Below are 26,285 nucleotides of genomic sequence, written 5' to 3' on the forward strand. Positions count from 1 at the left end.
ATAAATGCCTACTGTCTATCAGGGTTCAGAAATGCCAGACAAGGCCAGATGGTGAAAGAATCATCTAGGAAGGGGACAAGAGAAGGGGGGAGAGACAGAAGGGAAGGCAGACTAGGGGAAGGGGTATTCAGAATGCATGCCATCTTGGGGTGGGGGAGGGGCAAGATGGGGTGAAAATTCGGAACTCAAAATCTTGTAGAAGTTAAATGTTGAAAACTAAAAATAAATACATTTATTAATTAAAAAAAGAATCATCTAGGATTTGATCATTTCATCCAAGGCTTAACACAGTCATCAGTACTCAATAGGGGCTTAATAAATGTTTACCGTCTATCCCGTAAAGTCTGACTCAAAAGCATCACTGCAGAAATCCCCTGATACCTTCTCACCTCCTTTACTGCACAGCAGAAGCTATCCCACTGGCCCTTTTTGGGGGGGGGGCAGTGAAGAGGGACAGGCGCAGATCTATAATTGCATGGGTATTAAGAATTCTAAATTAGGAAATCAGACCAGATCAGAACCAGCTGACAGTAGTCAGCACTTAGCCTCAGTCAGCACTTGGGAACACCAAGTTTAAGAGACTTGCCCAGGGCCACAAAGTCAGCTTATGTTTTAGTGGCAGGGCTCGAACCCAGATCTTCCTGACCCCAGACTTTGCCATAATGCTGCCCCTCCTATTTAAATTCCTGGAAATCACCCAAACCAAGCAGCATCCCTGAGTCCTCTCCAGGAAAGAGAAGAACTTTGTTCTAAGCTCCTCCTTCCCCACCCCATCTCCCATCTCCCAAACTTGAAAACCCAAGCATTCTGGAAATGGAAAAGACAGGAGAAACACAGAGTGCAGCAGGAAGCGGGCTAGATTTGGAGTCAGAAGGCCTGAGTTTGAATCCCAGCTCTGCCCCCTTCTATCCAGGTAAACCTCGGGCAAGTCACTCTCTTCTGTTTGCCTCATCAGGACATTGACGGTTTAGGACCAGACGGCCCCTGGGGAGCCAAGAGAGAAGTTACTGTGCCCCAGGTCTTTCAAAAGGCAGTGGGGTACAGTGGGAAGAGCAAAGCCCACTGACAAGTCACATGACCTCAAGGCGTCTGCTTCCTCATCAGTAAAATGAGGGGTTCCGGGTCTAGACCAAGGTTCTTAGGTTCTCTACAATGAAGGGGTCAGACGAGATGAACTCTAAGGTTTTATCCAGCACTGAGTTCAACAAATCCATCACTGCTTCGCCCGAAGCCCCACAGACCCCCTAGGGCAGAGCCAACATAGAACCTAAGTCTTCCCAGTTTCAGCCCTAGACCCGCTCAGGTGCACAGAGCTGACTCTTTGTCCTCCCAGAGGTCCTGACTGAGAGCTTCCTCCCCATCAGAATGAGAGAGGTGGAGAAGGAGGCAGGGATGTGGAGGCCAGCTACACACCTGGGGATCTGAAGCAAGGACCGACAACACGACCCTTCCCAGCCAAACCCAAGGTGCGAATTAATGCTTTCCTGTCTCCATCTCCTACTGCACGTCCCCTGATTAGTATGTAAGCTCCTTGAGGCCAGATTGCGGTGCCCAGCCAGTCAGCACTGTATCAGGTATACAGTAAGCACTCAATAAATGCTCATTCATTCATTCATCCATTTATTCTCGTCTTCCACTCTAATCCAGCACAATTAGACTCCAATCTCCTTGAAAGCAGGGATTACTTTACCTTTTGTATCTGTATCCCTAGCCAGCCTCAGCACTAGGCCTGGAACATAGTAAGCAAACTCATTCATTCTCTTTCTCATCCCTCTCTCATTAGTAAGTATCTTGAAGTCAGAGAGTATCTCATTTTGTATTTATACCCTTAGCCAGCCTTAATACTGTGCCTGGTACACAGTAAGCACTTAAAACATGCTTTTTCATTCATTCTCTTTCTCCCCCCTCTCTCATCAGAGTGTAAGTTTCTCGAGGTCAGAGACTGTCTTATTTTTGTATCTGTATCCCTAGCTAGCCTTAGTATTGTCCCTGGTATACAATAAGTACTTAATATATGCTTTTACGCTCCAGCCTCAGATGTTTGACACTTACTAGATGTGTGACCCTGGGCAAGTCACTTAACCCCCATTACCTAACCAAAAAAAAAATATACAGATATATATATATATATGCTTTTACATTCATTCATTCAATTTATCTATTCTCTCCCCCGCCCTTGGAATGCAAGTTACTTAAGATCACAGACCATCTCATTTTTGTATCTGTTAGCCAGGTACACAGTAAGCACTTAATACATGCTTCATTTCTTCATTCTCTTGTTCCCTATACACTATCCCTCCCTCCCTCCCTCCCTCTCTCTCTCTCTCTATCTCGTTTTCTGCCACTCACATGGCCTAACTAGCTCACCCAATACAGAATTACAAAACACTCTCCATGCTTCCATTCCCCAAACAATGAGGAATCAAAAGCTGAATGAATACCAGTGAGACCACCTAAAACACACAGACTCCTGGACCCCGGGGTCTAAATAAAATTGGGCTGCTAGCCTAAGAAAAGGAAAGCAGGCTTTGGGCAACTAAGGCCTTTAGAACATCTCAATGTGGACCACAAGCCTGAAGCCTTCCTCTTGGCTTTCTACCAAGGTAGCAGTACAGCGACTGAGCCTTTGGTCATTATGGCAATGGAGAGAATAGGACGGACTAGGGGAGGGAGAGTTTCAATCCCTCTCTGAGGCGGGCGTAAAGTGCTCTGACATATGGTTAAAGCAAATCCTAAGACCTAGAGCTGGAAGAGTTCTTCAAGAGATGATCTAGTCTAGCCCTCTTGCATCACAAGGTAGGAAGCTGAGGCCCAGAGAGGACAGTGGCTTGCCCAAAGGCCACACAGCTACTAAAAAGAAGGGCTGGGATATGAACCCAGGCCTTCGGATTCCTAAACCAGTGGTCCTCCCTGATACATCATGCTCCTTGCCCCACGTTAGTAAGGGTTGTAAAAGGAAGAAGAGAAGGTAACTATTCTCCACATTCCTTTTGAAGGACACTTGGGAAAGAGACTTGTAGAACATCTGACTGGAAGGTGTGTGCATGCATGGGGGGGTGCGGGTGAAGCCAAGCCTGGGTGTTCTTTCCCAACAGACTCCGCCCCCTGGGCTCATTCCCTGGAGGAAGGTCACATGGTCAGGAATGATAATTATAAAAGGGACAGTAATGTTCTTTTTTTTTTTTTGGTGAGGCAATGGGGTGAAGTGACTTGTCCAGGATCACACAGCTAGTAAGTGTCAAGTGTCTGAGGCCAGATTTGAACTCAGGTCTTCCTGAACCCAGGGCTGATGCTCTATCCACTGTGCCACCTAGCTGCCCCGAGATAGTAATGTTCTTGAGAGGGACAGGGAGCTGGTTTTGGAGTCCTAGTTCTATCTCTACCCAACATTGGCTGTGTGCCCTTGGACAAGATACTTGACCTCTCAGTGGCCCCAGACAACTCTGGAAGATAAGAATTCCTAACCTGGAGTGTGCAAACTTGTTTTTAAAAACATTCTGATAACTATATACCAAAATAATTGGTTTCTGTTGTTATCCTATGTATTTTATTTTATGCATTTAAAAATATTATTCTGAGGAGTCATCGGATTCACTTCACCAGAAGAGGTCTGGGACAGAAATCTAAGAAGCCCAGTTTGGAGACTCTAAGTTTCAAAGCAGGCACTGAACTGCACTGGTAGAGGGAATCCCCTCACTGGGAGTTCCTAAACCAGTGAAATCACAGGTCCTATCATCATCATCATCATCATCATCATCACCATCATCATCATCATGACCACCACCACCATCATCATCATCATCATCATCATCATGACAACCACCACCACCACCATCATCATCATCATCACCATCACCACCATTATCACCACCATCACATCTTGAACCCAAAACTGCCTCTAAAGAAGGAATGGCTTGGAAAGATCTAGCTGGGCATCCCTAGATGGCGCTCCTCTCTCTGCGATTTCAAGGTCATTGATCTAGCCACCCATCTGTTTCCTGGGTATAGGCAGCATGACTACTGAGATACATACATACTCCCAAACCTTTCTGTCTCCCCACTCAACTGCTAAAATCCATAAACCTTAGGTTGGCAAGGAAAAGGCCATGGTGGCTGATTGCTTCTGCACTAGACTTCTTAAGAGGAAGGCTATAGATGCTAGTGGTTTTGTTTTAAAGACCTATTGATAACAGGTTATTAAGGCAAATTAGGGGTGGCTGGATTATATTAATAATAATAATAATAATAATAATAACAGTAATAATGCCATTTCTATAGCTGCTTTTGACATTTGCAAAGAATACTCCAGAGGGCATGTTTCAAATCCCACCTGATGCTTACTTTTTGTGTGACCTTGGGCAAGTTACTTCCCCATGCCTCAGTTTCCCTCTTTGCAAAATGAGGGGGTTGAAGCAGACAACCTCTGAGTTCCCTGCTAGCTCCAAAACTAGGATCCCATGATCTACCTCTAGCATTTTTAATCTTAAAATATCCTGCCACCTCCCCGAAACCCTGGGAAGGAAGGGCCGTGGCATTGTTATTATCTCCATTCCAAAGACATGGAAATGGAGGCCAAGAGGGGCTAAGTGATTTGCCCATGGTCAGTCACATGGCTAGGAAAAGGGTCTGGGCTAGTAGCATTCGAATTCAAAGCTGGGTCTTTCCTGACTCTGGGTCCAGAATACTTCCCATCACACCCTGCTTGAGGAAGCTGGTCTGGTTTTGAATAATAACAGAGAGAACTAGGCTAAGCACATGGTACATTCTTAGTTAATGCCTTAGTCAATTGAACTGGCTCTTGGATGGCTGGGTAAAGCATGGCTTTTGTGCCTGTGAGAAGCTTCCCTTTCAGGAAAAGGGAGGAGGTCCAAGAAGCCAGCTCTGGGATAAAGGCAAAAATCACCTGGCAAGGGAGGGCGGAGCAGCTGAGAGTGTTAGAAGACTGAGGATGGTCTCCCCAGCAAGATGCCCTCGTCTACCTGTACATAATCAGTAGCATCCCAAAGGTACCCAACAGCTCTGTAAGCTTCCAGCCAGCCCCTCCCCTCCTCCAAAACCCAGCGGCTTCATGGCAAATAAAGAAAGAATCCGAATTTCAGAGAAGACACATGTGTGCACTCGAGGGACCACAGCAAACACAGAGCACACATCACACCGGCTGTGGGCTCCCTGGGGCCCACAAGCCCTCTCCGAGATGTCGCCGCAGCCGAATTCCACTCGTTTCAGAGCCCCCAGCTATTTCAAAACACATCTGGCCACATCATTGTTTCCAGGCTCCAAAGAAGGATGAAGGAAGGAGGGGCCCAGCAGGGCAGCCCCAGTGTGGGAGAGGACGATGTTGTCCTGCCCCCGAGGAAACATATGCACTCATCATGGGCAAAGTGAACTCTCTTACCGAACCTAGAGGAGAAAAGAGAAAGAGAGAATGCGTAAGCACTTTGGCTCAGGGTCACAAGGCGAGGCAAACTTCAGAAGGGAGACAGCTGGTTTCTAGAAAATTCCACCTCTGGAGAGGTTCTAGGCTAGAGCTGGAAGCCAGCCTGGCCATATCGCCTTGGGCAAGGTCTGCCAGCTTCTGGCTCAGTTTTAAAGAAGAGATTTGAATGGGAAGGTCCTACAAGGTCATCCATTGTTGCCTCTTATAATCCCTGTTCTTCTTTCAAGGTCTGGCTTAATTAAATGTCACCTCCTCTAGGAAGTCCTCCCAGCCTATACCAGCCCAGAGGGATCTCTTCCTCTTTTCAGCTCCTAGACCATCGTACCCTTTATATCACACTTAAACAAGGCAGCAGCCCTTGGATGTATTTATTTGTACGCCATTACTCTACATACACATTTCTAGGCACATGTGGTCTCCCTCAGTACAGCATACACTCCCACCAGTGTGTACCACAATACCAGGCACACAGTAAGCACTTAATAAGCATTTGTTGATTGATTGATCTCTATACCCAGGCCCTGGCAAACAACAGATGCTAAAAATAAATGTTTGTTCCTTTCTTGGTTAATTTGTATCCCCAGCACCTGGGACAGCGCCTGGACAACAAATACCTAATAAGACGTGTTGATTGATTGATTGTTTGCTGAACACGGACCTTGTCTTGGCTCCCCAAGATCACTGATAACAGGGATCATGGCTCTAACTTCTTTGTATCCCCCCCATAGCAGCTTGTATTCAAAATATATTTGCTGATTGATAAAAGAGAAAGCATTTTAAAAAGCATGCACGCTGTCCCAAACACTGTGTGATTGTGGGCAGCTCATTGCCTCTCTGAGCCTAGGTCTCATTAATAATGAAAATCATTAATATTTGCATTATCAATCCACCCAGAGTTATGTCAATAGAGCTGTGTAAAGCAAGCTCTAGAGGGTAGCAAGGTGGTGCAGTGGATAGAGCACTGGCTCTGGAGTCAGGAGGAGCTGAGTTCAAATCCGGCCTCAGACACTTGATCATTTGACACTCACTAGCTATGTGACCCTGGGCAAGTCACTTAACCCCAAGTGCCTCGCAAGAAAAAAAAAAGCAAGTTCTACCTATGTAATGGAGAGTCACAGTTTCATGAACTATCTTCCCTTTCTGTTCCCCCCGTGTATGTGAAAATATAGGCAGCTAGGTGGCTCAGTGGATAGACAGCTAGGCCTGGAGTTAGGAAGACTGAAGTTCAAATCTGGCCTCAGCCTTGAGTAGCTGTGTGACCCTGGGCAAGTCTTGCCTCAGTTTCCTCATCTGTAAAATGATCTGGAGAAGGAAATGGCAAACCACTGCAGTATCTTTGCCATGAAAATCCCATGAACAGTACCGGTGTGCTATGGACCACAGGGTCACGAAGAGTCAGATATAAACCACAAATATGAAAACATTCATTTTGTTTGGTGTTTGTTCATATCAGAAGAAGAAACAATTTTTTTTTAAACAGAAAGTGTTCAGTAAGCTGTAAAGCCTTTCTTATTTGACACCCCGGGCCAGCAGGAGTTTGGGACTCAAATGTCAAAGCCCATTTTCTACAGTGGGGTAGACTGAGGTACAGAAAAGAACCATAACCAAAGGCCAGGAGAAGCCGAGCCAAGGGCCACGCTAACACGCGGAGCTAGCTTTATTCTCATGTGGAGCAGGGCACTGTCCCTTCATGAGACCCTGGTTTCACCATCTGCAGAAAGACAGGATGTTGCTAAATGATCTGAGATTTCTTCCAGCTCCAACATTCACGCCACTTTATGGTATATGACACTCCTGGCGGTCACGGCCCCCAACACCCTGAACCGCTGCTTCTCCTGGCCTTTGATTATGGTTCTCTTCTGTACCTCAGTCTATCTCACTGCAGAAAACGGGCTTTAACATTTGAGTCCCAGTCCCCTGCCAGCTTTGGATGTCAAATGTGAAAGGACACAAGACATCGATGTGTCCCCCTGATCCCACGGCAGCAAGGCTGGCCCAAATGGACCCCTGACCCCCTTCTCTAGAGGAAAGAGGAAGAAAAATTGGGGCAAACTGATTCAGGTATTTACATACCATTCTGTACTACTGTATATGTCAATATACATCCCAAATTTCTATATATATCAGGCAACTTCCTAGGACTCATCTATTTGGTCAAAGAAAGGTGGTGACTTGTACTGGGGGAGGGAGATCCCACACTGGCAAAACCTCAGGCTGCTGAAAACACAGGTCTTTGAGCATTCACTTGTAACCATCATTTACCACCCCATGGTCCACCCCAGACTGTATTAGCTGTAAGAGGGCAGGGGCCCTCTCTAATCTCTACTTTGCATCTTGTGTACCTTCTAGCACAGTGCTCCACACACAGTAAGTATTTAACAAATGTCTGCTAAATTTTATACGCAATTGAGGGAGAGGAGTAGAGAAAGTCAGAAAGGAATGGCCCTATTGTGAAAGTTTACTCCTCTACCTGAACTCAAGACCCAGTGGGAAAGTACCCTCCCCGGGAGTGGGGACCCTTGGTGTCACCCACTAGTATGAGAGGCTAGCCCTGATGCATCTGATGAGCAAAAGGGTGAGCACTGGGGGAGAACCTTGCGAAGGAGGGGGGCTAACAAGCTCTCAGGAATCTCCTTTCTGGCCAAAGATCAGTGGGGCCTAGAAGCAACTATCGTCCTCCAGGGACGAGGAGGAGAAAAGCCCATGTTTGCTGACTGGATAGGAATTCCAACCCACTCACCCCCTTTCTGGAGAGATATTCAAAAATGATCTGGCTTTGACATCCTAATAAGGCAGCTTAGTGAATGGATAAAGCACTGGACTGTGGCTCAGGAAGACCTGAGCTCAAATCCAGCCTCAGACACGTACAAGATGTGTGACCCTGGGCAAGTCACTTATCCTCTCTCTGTCTGCCTCCATTTCCTCATCTATAAATGGCGACAATAACAGCCCTTACCTCCCAGGGTTGTTGTGAGAACTTTATGAGAGATTTGTAAGGAGCTTCGCTATATACATGTGAGCTCTTGTTAGTAGAAGAAGGAATATTATCCAGATCTCTGCTGACAAGAACCCAAGACCACAAACCAAGGCTCTCCATCCACTTAGTGACCTGGGGAACAACCCCATTCTACAGATTGGGAAATCTGGGTACAGAAAGGCTTGGGGCTCTGATTTAGAAGGGACATCTAAGCCAGGGGTGGGGAACCTCTAGGTCCTCGACTGTGGCCCTTCGACTGACTCCAAACTTGACCCCTGATCTCAGCCAATACCCATCAATCCTCTTAACTAAACTCCCAAGAATCTCAAGAAGGCAAGAGGCAAATACAGGGAGCCAATGATAATAACAATGACAGGCTATAAGATGTGTGCACAAGGCACTTTGTGACCCTCACATCACTTCATTCTCACTCCCCTGTAGCATGGGTAATGCATACATTATTATTCCCACTTTCAAGATAAGAAAACTGAGCTCAGAGAGGTTAAGTCATTTGCCCAGGGTCCCACAGCTAGCCCTCAGGCCCCCACCTGCAAACCCCCCACCCTCCCCAGAGACACTTACCTGATGGAGGGCACCTCGTCGATTCTGTTTCCAAGCTGGGACTCATGGGATTTGCTCCTGGTAAGGGTTGGGAAGTTGGGAAGTAATTGGAAAACTTTGCGGCTGGGTGGGGGCGGCGTCCGGGGGGGGCTTGAGTTTGTTCTGTCGTCGCAGCTGCGGTGTGGTCGGGGGGGTGATGAAGCTGTGTGGGGTCCGAGGGGTGAGCCTCCCGCTGTGATGCAGGGAGATGTAACTGTCCGAGAGGCCCTCGCCGTAGGCGGACAGGCCCTGGCCCTGGGACAGAGCATCCGACGTGGGCAGGGCGGACACCGAGACGGAGCGGGCCTGCTGGCTGCTGCCGCTGCCTTTACTGAGCTGGGAGGCCCCAGGAGTCCAGGTCAAGCCAGCTGGGGAAAGGGTATCCGTGGGAGGTCCCGAGCCACTCTCGCGCCGGGCATCCAGCGGGCTCCACGCGGGCTCGTCCTTTGGTTCCCCACCTGTGGGCCCATGGGGTCAGATCACAGACCCATAGAATGTCAGAGTCGGAAGGCATCTCAGCTACCATCCACTCCAGCCCTGTCATCTGACCAAGGAGGAGGCTGAGGCCCAGGGAGGGGTAGAAGCTCGGCCAGGCTCACACGGGAAATCCAAGGCAAACTGGAACCAGGACTAGAAGCCAGGCCTCTCCCCACTACATCACTCTAATCAGACTGCTGAGCACAGCTTGGGAGGGGATGGGGGGGGGCGGGGAAGCGAACCCCCGAGACAGATCTGTAAGAGGGTTAGTCAAGGGAATCTGGGGGTGTTTGAGAAAACCTAGGCTGCCAAAATACACCATTAAGAGACTCAAATCTCAAAAGGCAGGCTTGATTTGGCGGCCTTGTGGTGTCCTCCTATCCACAGCTTGGTATATTTTAACAGATAAGATGTATACCAACTTCTCTGGGCGGGGAGAACAGCGTGGCTCAGGAGAAAGCTCCCTGGACTTGGAGCCAGAAAGCCTGGCTTTGACTTCCAGCCCTCCCGTTCACTAGCGACATGACCTTAGACAAGTCACTTCCACTCTCTGGGCCTCAGTTTCATTTTTTGTAGAACGAGAGGTTTGGACCAAATGGTTTCCAAGATCCTTGCCAAGTCTAAAACACCCTTATTTCTATCCTGTGAATATGTGTGTACCAGAAAAAGCCAGGCATGCCAACCCAACCTTACGTAGCGTTGCAGGTCAGGGTGGCGGAGAGCTGCCTGCAATCTCTCCCATGACGCACCCCTGGTCAGAGAGGGAATCCTAAGCTGGAAAGACCAGGGTTTTCTGATACTCTTCAGTTCCTCAGCCCACAGGCAGGGGATGCCTCTCATCCTCCGCCATGTGGAAATTTGGGCAAGAAGAGGGTCTAAAAGGCACTGAACCAGGAGCAGGAGGTCTGGGTCCTAGTCCCGGCTGGAATCTAGATAAATCTAGAGCTGGGGGGGGGGGCCTTAGAGATTATTTCATCCAACCCCCTCATTTTACAGAGGAGGAAACCCAGACAGAGGAAAGTGCCTTGCCTAGGATCACATAAGTTGTACATGACAAAGTCAGGATTCGAACTCGGGCCCTGTGACTCTAAATCCAGACCGCTTTCCACTGTAGCACTGTCTCCCCAGGTGACCCTAGAACAAGGTAATTCACGTTGCTGAGCCTCAGCTTCCTTATCTGTAAAATGGGGGCATGAGTTTCCTGAGCACACAGCCGGTGGACCAGGGGAGAAGTTCCTTGGTCTAGGTATTAAAGGTCAGCACAGATGATCTCCAGAGGTGAAAAAAATCATTCATAGAGTCTACGAAAGATTAGTTCAGGTTAAGTAAGTAAAGAGATAGACAGGAAGACAGACAGACAGACAGACAGGGAGACAGGGAGACAGATGGACGGACATGACTTGGAGTCAGAGGACCTGAGTTCAAATCCTGGTTCTGCCACTGACTACCTGCTGTGAAGTTGGGCAAGTCACTCCCCCTCCCTGGCCTCAGTTTCCTCATCTGTAAAATGAAGGAGTAGGACCAGATGACCTCTGAGGTTACAGTCCTATGATAAAGCATAAGCTCAAGCCTTCAAAGACAACAGGACCCCAAACTTCCCAGCTAGAACGCTCTCTGAACTGGAACTTGGCCTGTTTACCCCCTCCGCCCACCCTGCCCCACACCTACCTCTTCCCCCACCCCCGCCCCAGGAAAAAAAGTCCCCGGTGGTTTCCAATCCAAAGACAAGTGAGACGCTGAGTCAGATCTCATCGTCTCTGCCACCCTCGTCCTCGCCGTGGGGCGGCAGGGAGCGGGCTCTGACCCTTTAAGAGAGCCCCAAGCTTGCCCGTCCTGGGCCCATTCTCCTCCAGGAGTCACAGAAGGGGGGAGGTGGCTGGGGAGAGCGGGAGTTACAGGACCACCTCGGAAAGGCAAAGGAAACCCTACCTAAGCCGGTCACCTTCCGGAAGCAGGAGAGGGCGTAATGTACGCGGCTGACCTCATCGGCGCTGGCGCCACAGTGCCTCATGGTCTCCTTCACCTTCGTCTCGTTCATCTCCAGCAGAGCATCCAGCGTGAGCTCCCCGGAGATCTTCTGGGGGAGGGCAAGAAGAGAGGAGAGAGAGAGGGTCTGTGTGTGGCCGGACGCGTCTCCCGGGCAGCCTCGGGGCGTGGAGGGGATGCCCTTCTGACTGCCACCCCCAGCTCCAGAGTCACAACCCCACAAAAAAAGGGTGGGTGACCAGAGACCAAAGGATGAGCTTCCCCTCTCTCTGGCTGCCCAACGGTAGCTGAGTGGCAAGGGCAGCTGGTAGCTAAGTTGGCCCCTTCCCAGAAGCAGCTGCCTGTCTGTGGAAGCAGACAGAGAACTCTGTACCACCCCCCCTCCACGCCTACTTTCTCCAGAAAACAGCAGCTGAAACAGAAGGGTGAAGGCCCAACAGGGTGACGGGTGGGTGACGAAAAACCGATGGTTGGGGGCTGCGGGGGAGAAGTTGTGGGATATTTCCCCTCATTTCCTGTGTCCATTTTTCCCCCTTGAAAAGTGAACTTGTTAGAATATGAATTTTTTTTAATTTTAAGAACGATAAAATTATTAAACTAAAGTAAAAAATGGTAAAGATATTTCATGCAGTCCATCTGGCGCCATGGAAAGGGAGCTGGGTTGGCATCACAAGACCCAGCATTCCTATCTCCACATCTCTCATCCACCCTTCTCTCCACTCCAAACTCCACAACCAAGGCCTCCATCTTGGTTTAGGGAACCATTGCTCCTCAGCTGGACTATTGCAATAGCCTCCTTACTGATCCCCCTCTATCTCCTTTCCAGTCCATCCTCTAATCAGCTGCCAAAGTGATTTTCCTAAAGCACATATCTGACCATGTCACTGTCCTATCCAAACTCCAGTGGCTTCCAAGTACATCAAGGATCAAATAAAAATTCACTTATGATGCCGTTGCAAGCTCTTCAACCTCAGCCATTCAAAGCCTTCACAATCTCCTCTCCCTGCCACCTTTCCAGGTCCCCGTGAGCAGAGGACAAGACCAGCAGCCCATGTCAGGTCATCAGGCTAGGAATGGGGGCTTTCCAACAGTAACTAACATTCTCTTAGGCACCAAGGAGACCATTTCAGGGTCTGGTCCAAGCCTGTAGCTAGGGATTCTGCCAGAGACAACCATCCTATAATATGGCAGCCTGTAATCCCCATAACCTCTGACTCAGCTTGTACTCAGCACCCTTCATTCTCTATGGGTACAGAAAAAAAAAAACAGCTCTTTCAAAGTGTTTCTTAAACCAAGAAACCAAGATGGCATAAGGGAGAGGGTGCTAGTTCTAGATTTTGAAGGGCCTGGGTTCAAGTGCTGTCTTTGATACTTCCTTACCATGTGAACATGACCAAAACCTTTAACCTCTGTACCAGTATCCTTCCCTGTAGAACAGGAATGCCGATACCTGTAACATCTACTCCAAAATATTGTTGTGAAGCTCAAATGACATAATGCTCCATAAATATCAGCTGTTATTAACATATGAAATGGGAGAAAAGCTGGCTTGCCATTCTGGCCAATATTCAGTTTCCTCAAGTCTGAGAAGTTGATGAAAATAAAGTTGCTGACCATCACATCTCAGACAAGCTCAGTTTCCTCATCTGTAAAATGGAAGAGGGGATGGGGTAGCTGACCTCTCTGGCTCTTTCTAACTCCAACAGTCTATAGTTAAACAATATGTAGCTGAAAGATCATCTGTTTAGAGTCAGGAGAGATCAGCTCTTAGCACAGTGCCTGGAACATAGTAGGCACTTAATAGATGTTTACTGATTGACTTTATTACTGACCTGGGACTGAATCTCAAGCAAGCCACTGCTTGCCTACCTGGATAGGTCACTTTACCTCTGGAAGCCTCAATTATGATCTATGAATGTGCTAAGTGGATACAAATAGAACCCAAAATTTTAAAAACAAAAGTTAAAAAAAAATGTTTTCGCATGCAACTGGGAAATAAGATATACAGGAAATGGGGTATAGAAATCTATCCTGCCCTACAGGAAAATTGAAGAAGGGGATAAGAGAAGGGGGGAGAGATGGAAGGGAGGGCAGATTAGGGGTATTCAGAATGCATGCCATCTTGGGGTTTGAGGAGGGATGAGATGGGGTAAAATTTGGAATTCAAAATCTTGTGGAAGTGAAATGTTGAAAACTAAAAATAAATAAATTAACAATAAAAAAGGGGAAAAAATACAAGAAAAAAATTTTAAAAAAGAATAGGGGGGAAAAAAAAGAAAAGCAGAGATAGTCCCTTCTCTCAAGTAGCTCACATTCTGATGAGGAAGATAACACATATGGATGATTTCTGCTACAGGTGAAATGGAAAAGTCCTATGGTCTTTAGGATTCAGTAGCAAAGCAGTTGGTAAGGTATCTTTTTTAGTACCACAACTATTGATTAAAAAATATCATAACCATTTCTGCTGCTAAACCAATGCCAAAGACTTTCGTGGGAAGTACTTGCTTTTTATTTTCTATTACTCCCTTTCATGCACTCCCTATTCCAGCTAAATTTGTCTACTTCTATTCTCTATACATGACAACATCCCCCACCACCGGGCCTTTGTACAGAAGTCCACTATTCCTGGCATGCCCACTTTCCTCACCTCTGCTTCCTAGAATCTCTACCTTCCCTTCAATATTCAGCTCGGATCGGGGCAGCTAGGTGGCACAGTGGACAGAGCTCCAGCCTTGGAGTCAGGAGGACCTGAGTTCAAATTCTGCCTCAGACACTTGACACTTACTAGCTGTGTGACCTTAGGCAAGTCACTTAACCCCAATTGCCTCATAAAACAAAACAAAACAAAAATATTCAGCTCAGATACCACTTATCCCAGCAATTTCTTGGTATTTGCCCTTCTTTCTCAAATAATTCTATATTTTGTATTTATTTATTTATCTGTCTACCTGGGAGGTATACCCTCCCCCTGTAGAATGTAAACTCCTTGAGGACAAAGTCTGTGTCATTTGTGCCTTTGTATCCCCATAGAAACTCTGAGTGCCTGGCACAAAGCAGGTGATTAATAAATGTCTAGTGATTTGAGCCAAATTGCCTAATTGATATTTCTTTTCTTGTTAAGTGCCTTTTAGGTAGCGGCTTGCCAGATTATTGTTGTTCAATTGTTTCAATCATGTCTGACTCTTTGTGAAACCATTTGGGGTTTTTGTGGCAAAGATGCTGGAGTGGTTTGCCATTTCTTTCTCTACTCATTTTACAGATGAGGAAACTGAAACAGACAAGGTTGAGTGACTTGCCCAGGGTCATATAGCAAGTAAGTGTCTGAGGCTCAGGAAAATGAGTCTCTCTGACTCCCATCTGGCACTCTCTCCACTGTACCACATACCTGCCCCCATCATGGTGGAAATTATGCCTGGAAAACAGAGGTATCTTCCCCCAGTGAACTACCACAATGATGGTTTTTTCCACTCCCATGTTACCTGCTTCTTCTAAAATTACAGAAACTAAGAGATGCTCAGTGTATTCAATAAATCTGTCTACAGCAGCTACATTGCCAACCCCCCCCCAAAAAATTAAAATATTCCAAAGTAAATTCAATCAGCATATTTGTCACCACCACCCAAACAAACTATGCTTTGAAGTTAACTCCACTGAACACACAATGTCATTTTATGAGTCATTTACACTTTTCAGAATCCAATTTCTGCCCCTGAGCTAACAGAGAACCAAACAGGATGATTTTGTTTAAATGTCATATTTATTTCAAAATTTTGCTAAAATGACCTTTTATTTTCTCCCCAAGGGGAAAAAAACACAAACATGTTTTCTATGGCTTCAAAACTTCTGGAAATGTTCTGCATCTAAGCTAGGTATTCTTAACCTTTTTGTTATCGTGAACCCCTTTCACAGTCTGGTGAAGTCTACTAAACCTTTTCAAAAGAATGTTTTTTAAATAATTAGTGGAAATGGTAAATTTCAGTTAGAGGTTAGTGAAAAGAAAAATGTCATTTTTTTCCCATCCAAGTTCACGGACCCCTATCTTAAAATCTATCAGATTCTAGGTTAAGAACTCCTAATCTAAGGAAAGATTTTTCTGCTTAGCCCTAGAGGACAGAATGAGAAACAGAGCTGCTGGAAGCTAGGCAGGGACAGATATGGGCTTGACGCAAGGGTTGGCCTGCCAGCAGTCAGAGCTGGGCAAAAGTGGAATGATGAGGCAGGTTTCCCTTAGCTAGCGACCATCAAACAAAGACTTGTTCAGTACATTGTTAAAGGGAGTGTTTAGGGGCGGAGGGGTGGTTGCTGGGGTCCCTTTGACTGAAATTCTGTGGTTCTACAAGGAAAAGACACAATAGCCTACATTAAGAAGGGTCCATGAGAGAACAGAGTTTATGACCAAACAAGACTTAGAGAACATTATGAAATGCAAAATGGATAATTTTGATTACATTAAATTGAAAAGTTTTTGTACATACTAAGCCAATGCAACCAAGATTAGGAGGGAAGCAGAAACCTGGGAAAGAATTTTTACAACCAGTGTCTCTGATAAGGGCCTCATTTGTAAAATATATAGAGAAGTATGTCAAATTTATAAGACTACAAGTCATTCCCCAATTGATAAATGGTCAAAGGATATGAATAGGTAGTTTTCAGAGAAAGAAATTAAAGTTATATATAGTCATATGAAAAAATGCTCTAAATCACTATTGATTAGAGAAATGCAAATCAAAACGACTCTTGAGGTACCACATCATACCTATCAGACTGGCTAACATGACAAAACAGAAAAATGATAAATGTGGGAAAATTGAAACATTAATCCATTGTTACTGGAGTTGTGAACTGATCCAACCATTTTGAAGAGCAATTTGGAACTATGTCCAAAGGGCTATAAAAATGTGCATACCCTTTGACCCAGCAATACCACTTCTAGGGCTGCATCCCAAAGAGATCATAAAAATGGGAAAAGGACCCACATGTACAAAATATTTATAGCAGCTCTTTCCATGGTGGCAAAGAATTAGAAACTGAGGGGATGCCCATCAATTGGGAAATGGCTGAACAAGTTGTGGTATATGAATGTAATGGAATACTACTGTGTAATAAGAAATGATGAGCAGGCAGACTTCAGAAAAACCTGGAAAGACTTGTAAGGACTAATGCTGAATGAAGTGAGCAGAAGCAGGAGAACGTTGCACACAGTAACAGCCACGTTGTGTGATGGCTAACTTTGATAGACTTTGACCTTCTCAGCAATGCAAGGATCTAAGACATCTCCAAAAGACTCATGATGGAAAATGCTATCTATACCCAAAGAATGAACTATGGAGTCTGAATGCAGACCAAGGCATAATATTTGCTATTTTTTTCTCTTCTGGTTTGTTTTGCTTCTTCTTTCTTGTGGCTTCTTCTATTGGTTCTACTTCTTCCTTACAACGTGACTAATGTGAAAATATGTTTAATAGGAATGTACATGTAGAGCCAATATCAGATTTCACGCCATCTTGGGGAGAGAGGCGGGGAAGGAGAGGGACAAAATTTAAAACTCAAAAGTTTATGGAAGTAAATGTTGAAAACTAAAAATGAATTAATTAATTTTTAAAAATATGTAATTAAGGGTAAAAATAAAATGCCATATATAAAATAAAATAAAATAAAATAAATTAAAAAAGAAGTTTCCATGAGCAGCTACCCTCCCTCAATAGAATCAGCTCTAGGGACACAGTCTCCACCTCATTAAAGTGAGTTATTCACATCTGCTCCATCTCCCCATGGGGCAGAGCAGGGGAGGTGTCGAGGGAGCCAAGTTTTGCTCTGAACAGTCCCACCAAGATTACAAGGTTTACAAGACTGATGAGGGTCTTCTATCAAAAGGTAGGAAAAATTCAGGTAATTATGTCCTCTCCTCTCCAATATGCTTTCACCCCTACCTAATCATCCTTCCTTCCACTGATGGTCCATGGGGAAAGGGTAAGAAATGAATAGATAGTCCACGCCCAATTAAACAGCATTTATCTAGATACAGGGGTGGGGAACCTGCAGCCTCAAGGCCACATGTGGCCCTCTAGGTCCTCAAGTGCGGAATCCAAGGGGCTGCACTTGAGGACCTACGGGGCCACATGTGACCTCAAGGTTGCAGGTTCCCCATCCCTGATCAAGAATCTAACATTAGACGTGGCACTCACTGTTCTAAGGGCTAAGATGGGAAGATTAGAAATGCCCAGTGCCTACTCTCAAGGAACTTCTGGTCTCATAGGGGGAGAAAGAGGTAAGGAATATACACAGATAAGGTAGGATGTAATGTGATATAAGGCAGAATACGATAAAGAGAAACAAGAGGCCCAGACAAAATGCAGTGAGAAACAGGAGAAGGTAGAGATCACACTTGGTGACAGGCTGAATCCAGGAAGGTTTCATGGAGGTGGCACCCAAATCTTTTCTCCTAAAGGAAAGGAGGAATTTTAAAAAATGTATTGTTTTTCCATCACCTTCATTTCCAAATATATTGGTTTTTGCTTCCCTTCCTTGGAAGCTAGCCCTTGTGACTAAGAATTGTTTTAAAAAGAAAAAAAAAAAAGGAAGTTTAGCAAAACTAAATAACACACCAACCAAGTCTGACTGTAGATGCAACGTTTCACACAGTGTCCCATCTCTGCGAAGAGAGGGAGGGACATTTCACAGGACGATAGCTTTAGAGCTGGAAGATACAATCAGGTCCAACCCTCTCATTTTATAGATGAGGAAACTGAGGCTCAGTCTGGTAGAGCCTGGGCCAGAATCACAGAGCTAGTAAGTGTCTAAGGTAGGACTTGAAATCAGCTGGAAGAAATGAAAAAACTTACTGCCTGCCACTGTGATCTGAGACATGCCAGAAGTCCCTCTGGGTTTGCCCCAAATTTCAAACAGTGGCATAACATTCCCATGATGATTGTTGTGTCATTTAGGGCAAGTCCCTTCATCTATTCTGAACCTTGCTTTGCTCATCTGCAGAATGGGTATAATAAAACTTGTACTACCCACCTCGCAGGGTCATAGATAATGAGGAAGAAATTCAGAGGAAAACTTACAACACTACATGAAGATGACTGATTCTTAAAGTGGGTGTTACTGCTTCTCTTTTTCCTCCCCACCCCCTTTTCCCAACCAGTTCACCCCCTAGTATCTTTGAGGGCCAACTCTAACCTCCTCCAGGAAGCCTTCCACAGTTGCCCCAGGCCACCATGTTCCCTCCTTCTTCCAACTCCTTTTATACTTAGAATCACTTAGAATTTTTAAACTAGAAATGACCCTTGGAAGTCAATCGCTTAGCTCAACTCTCAATAAAACTCTTGCTTACTAATTTAATTTTTTAATTAATAAGCATTTATTTTCTCTCTCTCTGTCACCTCCCCATTGGAAAAACAAAAACAAAATCAAAACCCCTTGTAGTAAATATACATCATCAAGCAAACAAAAAAATGAACATTGGCCGCATCCAAAAAACGTCGGTCTTCTTCTACACCCTGAATCTATCACCTCTCTGTCAGGAGGAGATCGGCATATGTCATCATTGGGCCTCTGGAATCAGAGTCAGTTCTTGCATTAAGCATCGTTCTTACATCTTCCAAAGCTATCTCTACAGTGCTGTTGTTACAGTAGAAATTATTCTCCAGGCTCTGCTCACTTCCCTCAGCATTGATCCATACAAATCTCCTTCCCCAGGTTTGTAATTTCTGATTTCACAACGATATTCCATCCCGTTCAATATTTGTTCAGCCATTCCCTAACTGATGAGCCCCCCCATCAGCTTCTAGTCCTTTGCCACCAAAAAACTGCTGCCTTAAATATCTGCGTATACATGGGTTCCTGTCCTCTGCAGCTTCCTTATTGTATAGTTGAGGAAATTACTCCAGAGAGGAAAAGTATCTTATTAAACATCACACAGGGAGTAAGAGACCCAGGGCGAGAAGCTAGGTCTTCTGTCCACCAGTCCAGGCTGTCCCTAGCATTCAATTTATAATGATGATAATGATAATAATGTCGTTCACCCTCTGCTTTTGACATCATGAGTGATGCATGAACTGGATCGAAGTGAGGCAGAGTTGCACAGAGTCATCAGCCTCGTTCACTCTTCCCGAGTCATCAAAGCCAGTGGCAGCATGGCGTCTTCAATGTCTGACCAAGCGCTAAGCCTCCACAGAGCCTGCTTGAGCCGCCTTCGTGGCGGAACGACCCATTTGGCCAAGAAAAGTTTTCATATACTCAGAGTAGACATCCTCTACCTCACCGACGGGTTTGAGACCTGTGGGTTACCCTCAACCTGGTTTAGCTTGTGTGCCAAAATGTGTGTGGCTACCGTACATGCTAGAACTTCTTAAAGCCACAGGTGAGAGTCCGGTGACAGGTGGACACCAAAGGTGGGTGAGCAGCCCTGAAAAGGGTTCTGTCGGCAAGCCCGCACACCAGAGGTGCTAGTCCTCCCCAAACACCTCATACACCCCAAATGATAATAATACTAATAATAATTATATAGCTCTTTTTATATAGCATTTATATAGTGCTTTAAGGTTTGCAGAATGTTATACAAATATTAGGGGCAGCCACATGGTGCAGTGGATAGAGTGCTGGGCCTGGAGTCAGGAAGATCTGAATTCAAATCTGACCTCAGGTTCTTACTACCCTGGGCAAGTCACTTAACCTCTATTTGCCTCAGTTCCTCATCTGTAAAATGGGGACACAGTGGAGAAGGAGATGGCAAACCCACTCCAGTATCTTTGCCAAGAAAAAGTCCATGGGGCCACATAAAGTTGGACACGATTCAGCAACAACAATAACAATATAAATGTCAAATTTTATCCTCACAACAACCCTGGGAGGCAGGTGTTGTTATTTTCCCTATTTTACAGATGAGGACACTGAGGTGGGCAGAGGTTACGTGACTTGCCCACAGTCACACAGCTAATAAGTGTCTGAGCTCAGGTCCTCCTAACTCCAAGCCCAGCGCTCTAACGATGGCTCTACCCGGGTTAGACTATGCAGCCTTGCATGTTCATTGCTTCTTCCACATACCTTTCTTTTCCACAGCTACATTATGTAAGTGCTTTAACCTTCTCACACGTAGTTAAGAGTCGAAGCAAGTGTGCACTCCATGAAGACTTGTCATGGACTGATGGAGCAGCAGCGACCTTTGGCAAGCCATTGCCTCTCTGGCCCTCAGTCTCCTCTTCTACAAAATGAGGTAATCGGCCTTCTTTATTCCCTCCCAGCCCTACCTCTGTGGTCCCAGGATCCCATCACTCCTTCTCCTTAGTTCAAGATCCCCTTGGATGCTGCTTTATCGATTCAGCGGGCTGACAGATTTAGAATTGGAAGGGACTGTCAGAGGTTCATTGAGTCCCACCCCCTCCTCATTTTACAAATGAGGAAACTGAAGTAGCTTGTGGAAGATCATACAAGTTACTACTTGAATTTGATTCGAACCCTGTTTCCTCTGACACCCAATCCAGCATTCTTTCAACTGCACCATCTGACCCTTTCAGACTGAAGCGGGGAATGAGCAGGAACATTTGCTTCTCCCCCAAAAGAGAAGGCTCAGTTGTCGCTGAGGACTTGCCCCGTGCCTGGGATAACGAAACTGTGAATCACAGAATGTCAGAACTGGAAGGCATATGAGAAATAATTATCCAATCCAACCCCCTCACTGGAGAAATTTGTGAGTCAAAAGTGATTTTCTTTCAACTTTTCTTCATAATACTGAAAATGGAAAGAGATGAGTGAGCCAGTTTCACCAGTTCTGGGAAGTGAAATCTCAGGTAGGTACCTACCAACTTTGAAACTCTCTTGGTCTGACCAACCCTGGGCCCATCTAACAACCTCAGAGGCCTAAAGAACTTGATGTATGCCCACACAGCCAACCAAATGACATATCTTCTGTGAACTCTTCCCCAGTCTTCTTAGTTGTAATGAGCATTCCTCTATCACCCTCCTCCTTTACTTTCCCCTCCACAAATTTATAAAACACCAACTTTGGGGGCAGCTAGGTGGCACAGTGGACAGAGCACCGGCCCTGAAGTCAGGAGGACCTGAGTTCAAATCCGGTCTCAGATCAAACACTTAACACTTACTAGCTATGTGACCCTGGGCAAGTCACTTAACCCCAACTGCCTAAAAATAAAAAAATAAACCAAAAAAACCCCCCAACAACTTTATGCAAAACCATTTTTTTAACTTCCACCTAACATACTTGTATTAACCTTGAAAGACTGAGGAACTCTGATCAACACACTGACCAGTCTTAATTCCAGAGAATTCCTGATGAAACATGTTACCCACTTCTTTTTACAATTTGTGACAAGTTTTGTTTTTCTTGCTTTCTCAATGGAGGGAAAAGGGAAAGATGGGAGGAAAACAGAGGAAAAGGATAAGCATTTATACAGTGCCAGCTCTGTGCCAGACACTGCTAAGCACTTTACAAATATTATCTCATTTGAAATGTGAACCTGAAAACCAAAAACTTGAAAAATTTTTTAAAAACCAATAAAATATATACTTGCATTATATTAGTTTTATATTCAATTTACTAAGTATTTATTGAATACCCACCACATACCAGGAATTATGGTAGGCTGAGGAAGATACTTTTAATGAATCTGATTCTCCTACTAAATTCTTTGAGGGAGCTTTTTTAGCTAAACTGCTTAGTGCCCCTAGCTCCCAGTAAAGTGTTCTATATACAGTAGGTGTTTAATAAATATTTACAGATTTAAATACAAAGCAACAAATTGGCTTTAAATCCAAGAATCTCAATCCCTTCAAAGTTGATTTTGGCAGAACAAAAAGGACTGTCTTTGAGGGAGGGTCGATTGGGCATCTTGATTCCAGTAACCCCAATATAAAGGAATTACTCCCAAGGCACAAAGTTAAATAAGAGAGAATGGCAGTATCATAGATTTAGAGCCAGAAGGGATCTCAGAGTTCATCTCATCCAACCTCAAAGGTCATTTCGTCCAGCCTCAGAGGTCATCTAGTCTAACTTGAAAGATGAAGAAATGAAAGACCACCGTTCTACTTAAGTAAAACTGGGTGAAGAATAAATCCTTTTGTGTAGATTGCCAAGATGGGGTGGTCTGGAGAGAGATGAGTCTCTTTATCTAAGAATGATATAATCAGAGTCACTTCTGCAGGTGCGCCTCTGTGTGTGTCTGTGTGTGTGTGTGTCTAGTCCCTCATTAGAATAAACACACCCCTCATTATAATATTCATTCTCTCATCAATTGTTAACTAATCAGAGTTGATTCTGCCATTTGGGAACACCCCCTCTTTCAAGGGCACTTAAACATCCAGCAACCCCCCCCAAGGTTCCTCCTTGGCTTCTGAGAGTTACCACTGAACTCATTATATTAATTATTTGCTGGCTAAAATTGATAAATTGATTATTAATTACCCAGAAATTATGTCTCGTGGACTTTTTATCACATAGGTAATGAAAAAAACAAGATATATCAATAAAAATTTATTTTCAAAAGGTAAAATAATTAGAGTACTGATCAGTTTTGCTGACTTTTTTTCTTTTTCCTGTCTTTTTTCCTTTAAAAAAAGTCTTTGTTACGATGGACAGGTCTACGGGAAGCGGGGAAAGGAAGGATACAGGGGAAAATTTAGGTGATGTAAAAACAAAAAATATATAAATCAATTAAAAATTTTAATGAGGTTGGACAAGATGTATTCTGGGATCCTTTCTAGCTCTACTTTTAGGACCTTTATGTCACATAATTTTTAGCCCCTCTCAAACTCCAAAGGCATAACTTCAGGTTTAGCAGGAGCCTAGATGCTGAGGTAGGCAGGGACTGAAGAGGGATGTTGGGTAAACAATTTTAACAGCATTTACCACACATGCAGGACACGAGCCCTCTCAGCTGCCATTTGCTCATCCAGTCAATGTTAGTATCTTTGTCAGAGCCATAAAGTAGCAATTTTGGCAGCTGGGGCAGACAATACCAACCAGAGCTTCAAATCAGCTTTATAATGCATGATGTGAAAATAATACAGTAAATAATCAAGTCAAAATCAATTGAAGCAGAGAAGCCTCAGAGAACCAGATCTATGGTGAGGGTGAGGGTAGAACTGATTGGGATACTGAGATTTCGTGAGACGTGCTAGAGGCCACTAGAAGAGTGAGGGGAACTGAGGGAGAAAGCAGAGGAGAAGGAGGGTGGTCAGAGAGGAGTCCACCTCATGTCTGATGCCCTGGGGATAAGTAAAGAAAACAAGCCATCTAAGCAGCTTCTTCCTTTCATTAAAAAGTCTTGCCTATTATTTTCCAAGCTCAGTTATTTCTACGCTGCTGAAAGAGTTCTGCCAAAATGCAAATAAAATCAATTTTCAGCTCTGCTCTTGCATTTAATTTTTTTTTTAATTGTGAATAGGCCGTGGAGGAGAAATAGGAGAAGGAAGGAGAAGAAGTCACAGGCCAGGAGCAGGTTACTGAAAGGGGTGACAAGGGTAGGTTGGGTCAAGTATCCAACTGGCCCTTAATTTTGCCAGCCTGAGACTCTTAGCAGAGTCGTCTCTGACACTGGGACATACACTTAGGAAGCTACGGCAATGACTTGACAAAGGTCACAGACGTCATCGTCATCGTCATCGTCTTTGCGTGCCAAACAGGTGGTCAAGGCGAGAGCAGCAAAACAGAGAAAGATTTAGCATGTGTGCTTATGTCTGTATAAACACTAACAGGTAACAACGGTGCCCTGGAAACTGGATTTGGAAGCAGATGACCCGGGTTCTGCCAGTTTACTACCTGTAATCTCAGCTCTGCCACTTAAGAATCTATGACCTCCCCCTCCTCCTATCTCTAGTTCTAGTTTACTCCTCTGGAAATAAAGGAGTTGGATAATCTGGTTTCTAAGCTCTCTTTGAGCTCTAAATCTATGATCCGCTGACTCTGACAAATATTCCCTGGTACACTCATCAACCATGCCTGCTAAGGAAAGGGGAGCTGGGAATCACAGGACCTGGATTCAAATGCTGATGTCCGTCTGAATGATTCAGTGCCATGTCTACTGGATAAAATGAAGACATTGGACTACAGAACCTCGCAAGTCCCTCTCAGCTCTAGACCTACAATCCTATTTCATTCTTAGATATACTCAAAGCCTCTGGCTAATGTTTAGAGGGAGAACAAAACAGAAGCAAATTCAAGCATTGTGCTTCTGTTCAGCCATCAGTTCCTAAGGCTAATGGTTTGCGGGTTTAATAAAGGCTCTTGTCTTAGTAAGTGCAGTTTGTACATGAAAGGACATTTATTGAGCTTTGGCTCCATAGGTTATGTGCCTGTGAAGTAGAAGTCCACATTTGTGCTCCTGATTCACTGAGAGTGGCAAGAGTGGGAGGGAAGGGGATACACAGGAGTGACACAGACGTTAGCCCAATAAAGTTTACAAACATCATCTCATTTGAGCCTCACAATTACTCACTCAAGTAGGTACTAAAGTGTTATCCCCATTTTACAGATAAAGAAGCAAACACTAGGAGAGCCTTTAGAGACCAAATCCAATGTTCTTTCTATTGTGCTATACTGCCTTCCACAAAGCTATGGCCAAAGGAGGAAGGGAAAAAGAAAGGGAGGATGGAGGGATGGAGAGAGGGAAAGGAGAGAGGAAGGAAGGAAGGAAGGAGGAAGGAAGGGAGAAGGGAGGAAGAAGGGAGGGAGAGAGAAAGAGAGAGAGAAGGACAAGGAAGGAAGGAAGGGAGAGAGAAAGAGAGAAGGGGAATGAAGGGAGGGAGAGAGGGAGGGAGGGAGGAAGGAAGGAAGGAAGGAAGGAAGGAAGGAAGGAAGGAAGGAAGGAAAGAAAGAAAGAAAGAAAGAAAGAAAGAAAGAAAGAAAGAAAGAGAAAGAGGAGAGGGAGGGAGAGACAGAGAGAGAGAGAGAGAAGAGAGATGGGGGCAGGGAGTAAGAGAGGGAACACAAGAGAGAGAGAAAGAGAGAGACAGAGAGACAGAGACAGAGACAGAGACAGAGATAGACCCAGAATAAGAAAGACAAACAGGAACTGAGAAAGGGACAGAGCCAGAAAAAAACGCAGCAGATACTCTAAAACTTATTTTTTAAAATGTTTAGCTTGCTCTTTTGGAGATCATGAAAGGGCCTGCCAGGTCTCCCCAGAAGTCCATCCAGCGGGGCAGGCAGAGAGCCTGTGTGTGGCATCACTGAGCCCAGCAGTGGAGGACGGCAGCCTCAAAGCCCCTGACACAGGCATGAAGAAGGAAGCAGGAGGCCTCTACTAATCACATGAAGATCTCTGCAGCAGATAATGCCCTCAGAGATCCAATGCTGATAGCAGCCTCCGTTCTTCTGCCTTGTCTAAACCAGGCAGTACCATACAAGCCTCCCTCTGCCCCACACTTGCCCGTCTACAGACACGAGGGCTACATTCTCCGCCCCGAAAGCAAAGGCCAAGACACGAGACCACATTCGGAGCCCAGAAGAGGCAAGGCGCAAGAATACTGGGGCTCCTTTCCCGAGGCCACACCTGTGGATAGAGTCAGAAATGTCATTCCCTTGTAAGTTACAGTCCCCAGCAAGTACAGTCCAGCTGCAGAGATCTTAGCACGGGCCAGCTATGGAATGCATCCTCAAAGATGACCCAGAGGGAAGGTGGGTCGGAGGAATTATCTTCTCCATTTTACACATGGGGAAAATGAGGGCTCAGGCAGGAAGCTTAATTTTCCTGCCTCAGGTCAAACAAGAAGGCAACATAGTAGGAGCTGGAGCTCAGGTCCCATGTCCCATGGTCAACCTTCCTTGTCATTCGACAACCATTTAGTAAT

General features: G+C 45.2%; 1 protein-coding gene across 1 annotated transcript in view; it reads right to left on the bottom strand.

The window, feature by feature from the left end:
- The window catches only part of KSR1 (kinase suppressor of ras 1), a 212,182-nt gene that overhangs the window by 45,175 nt on the left and 140,722 nt on the right, over positions 1–26,285 (bottom strand). Inside the window, 4 exon segments of the mRNA XM_027861549.1 lie at positions 5,396–5,400; positions 8,997–9,124; positions 9,126–9,472; positions 11,421–11,568. Coding sequence (XP_027717350.1) covers positions 5,396–5,400; positions 8,997–9,124; positions 9,126–9,472; positions 11,421–11,568 — 628 coding nt within the window.

The sequence above is a fragment of the Vombatus ursinus genome, unplaced genomic scaffold (genome assembly GCF_900497805.2).
Source record: "Vombatus ursinus unplaced genomic scaffold, bare-nosed wombat genome assembly UNPS02014768.1, whole genome shotgun sequence".
Lineage (NCBI taxonomy): Eukaryota > Metazoa > Chordata > Mammalia > Diprotodontia > Vombatidae > Vombatus > Vombatus ursinus.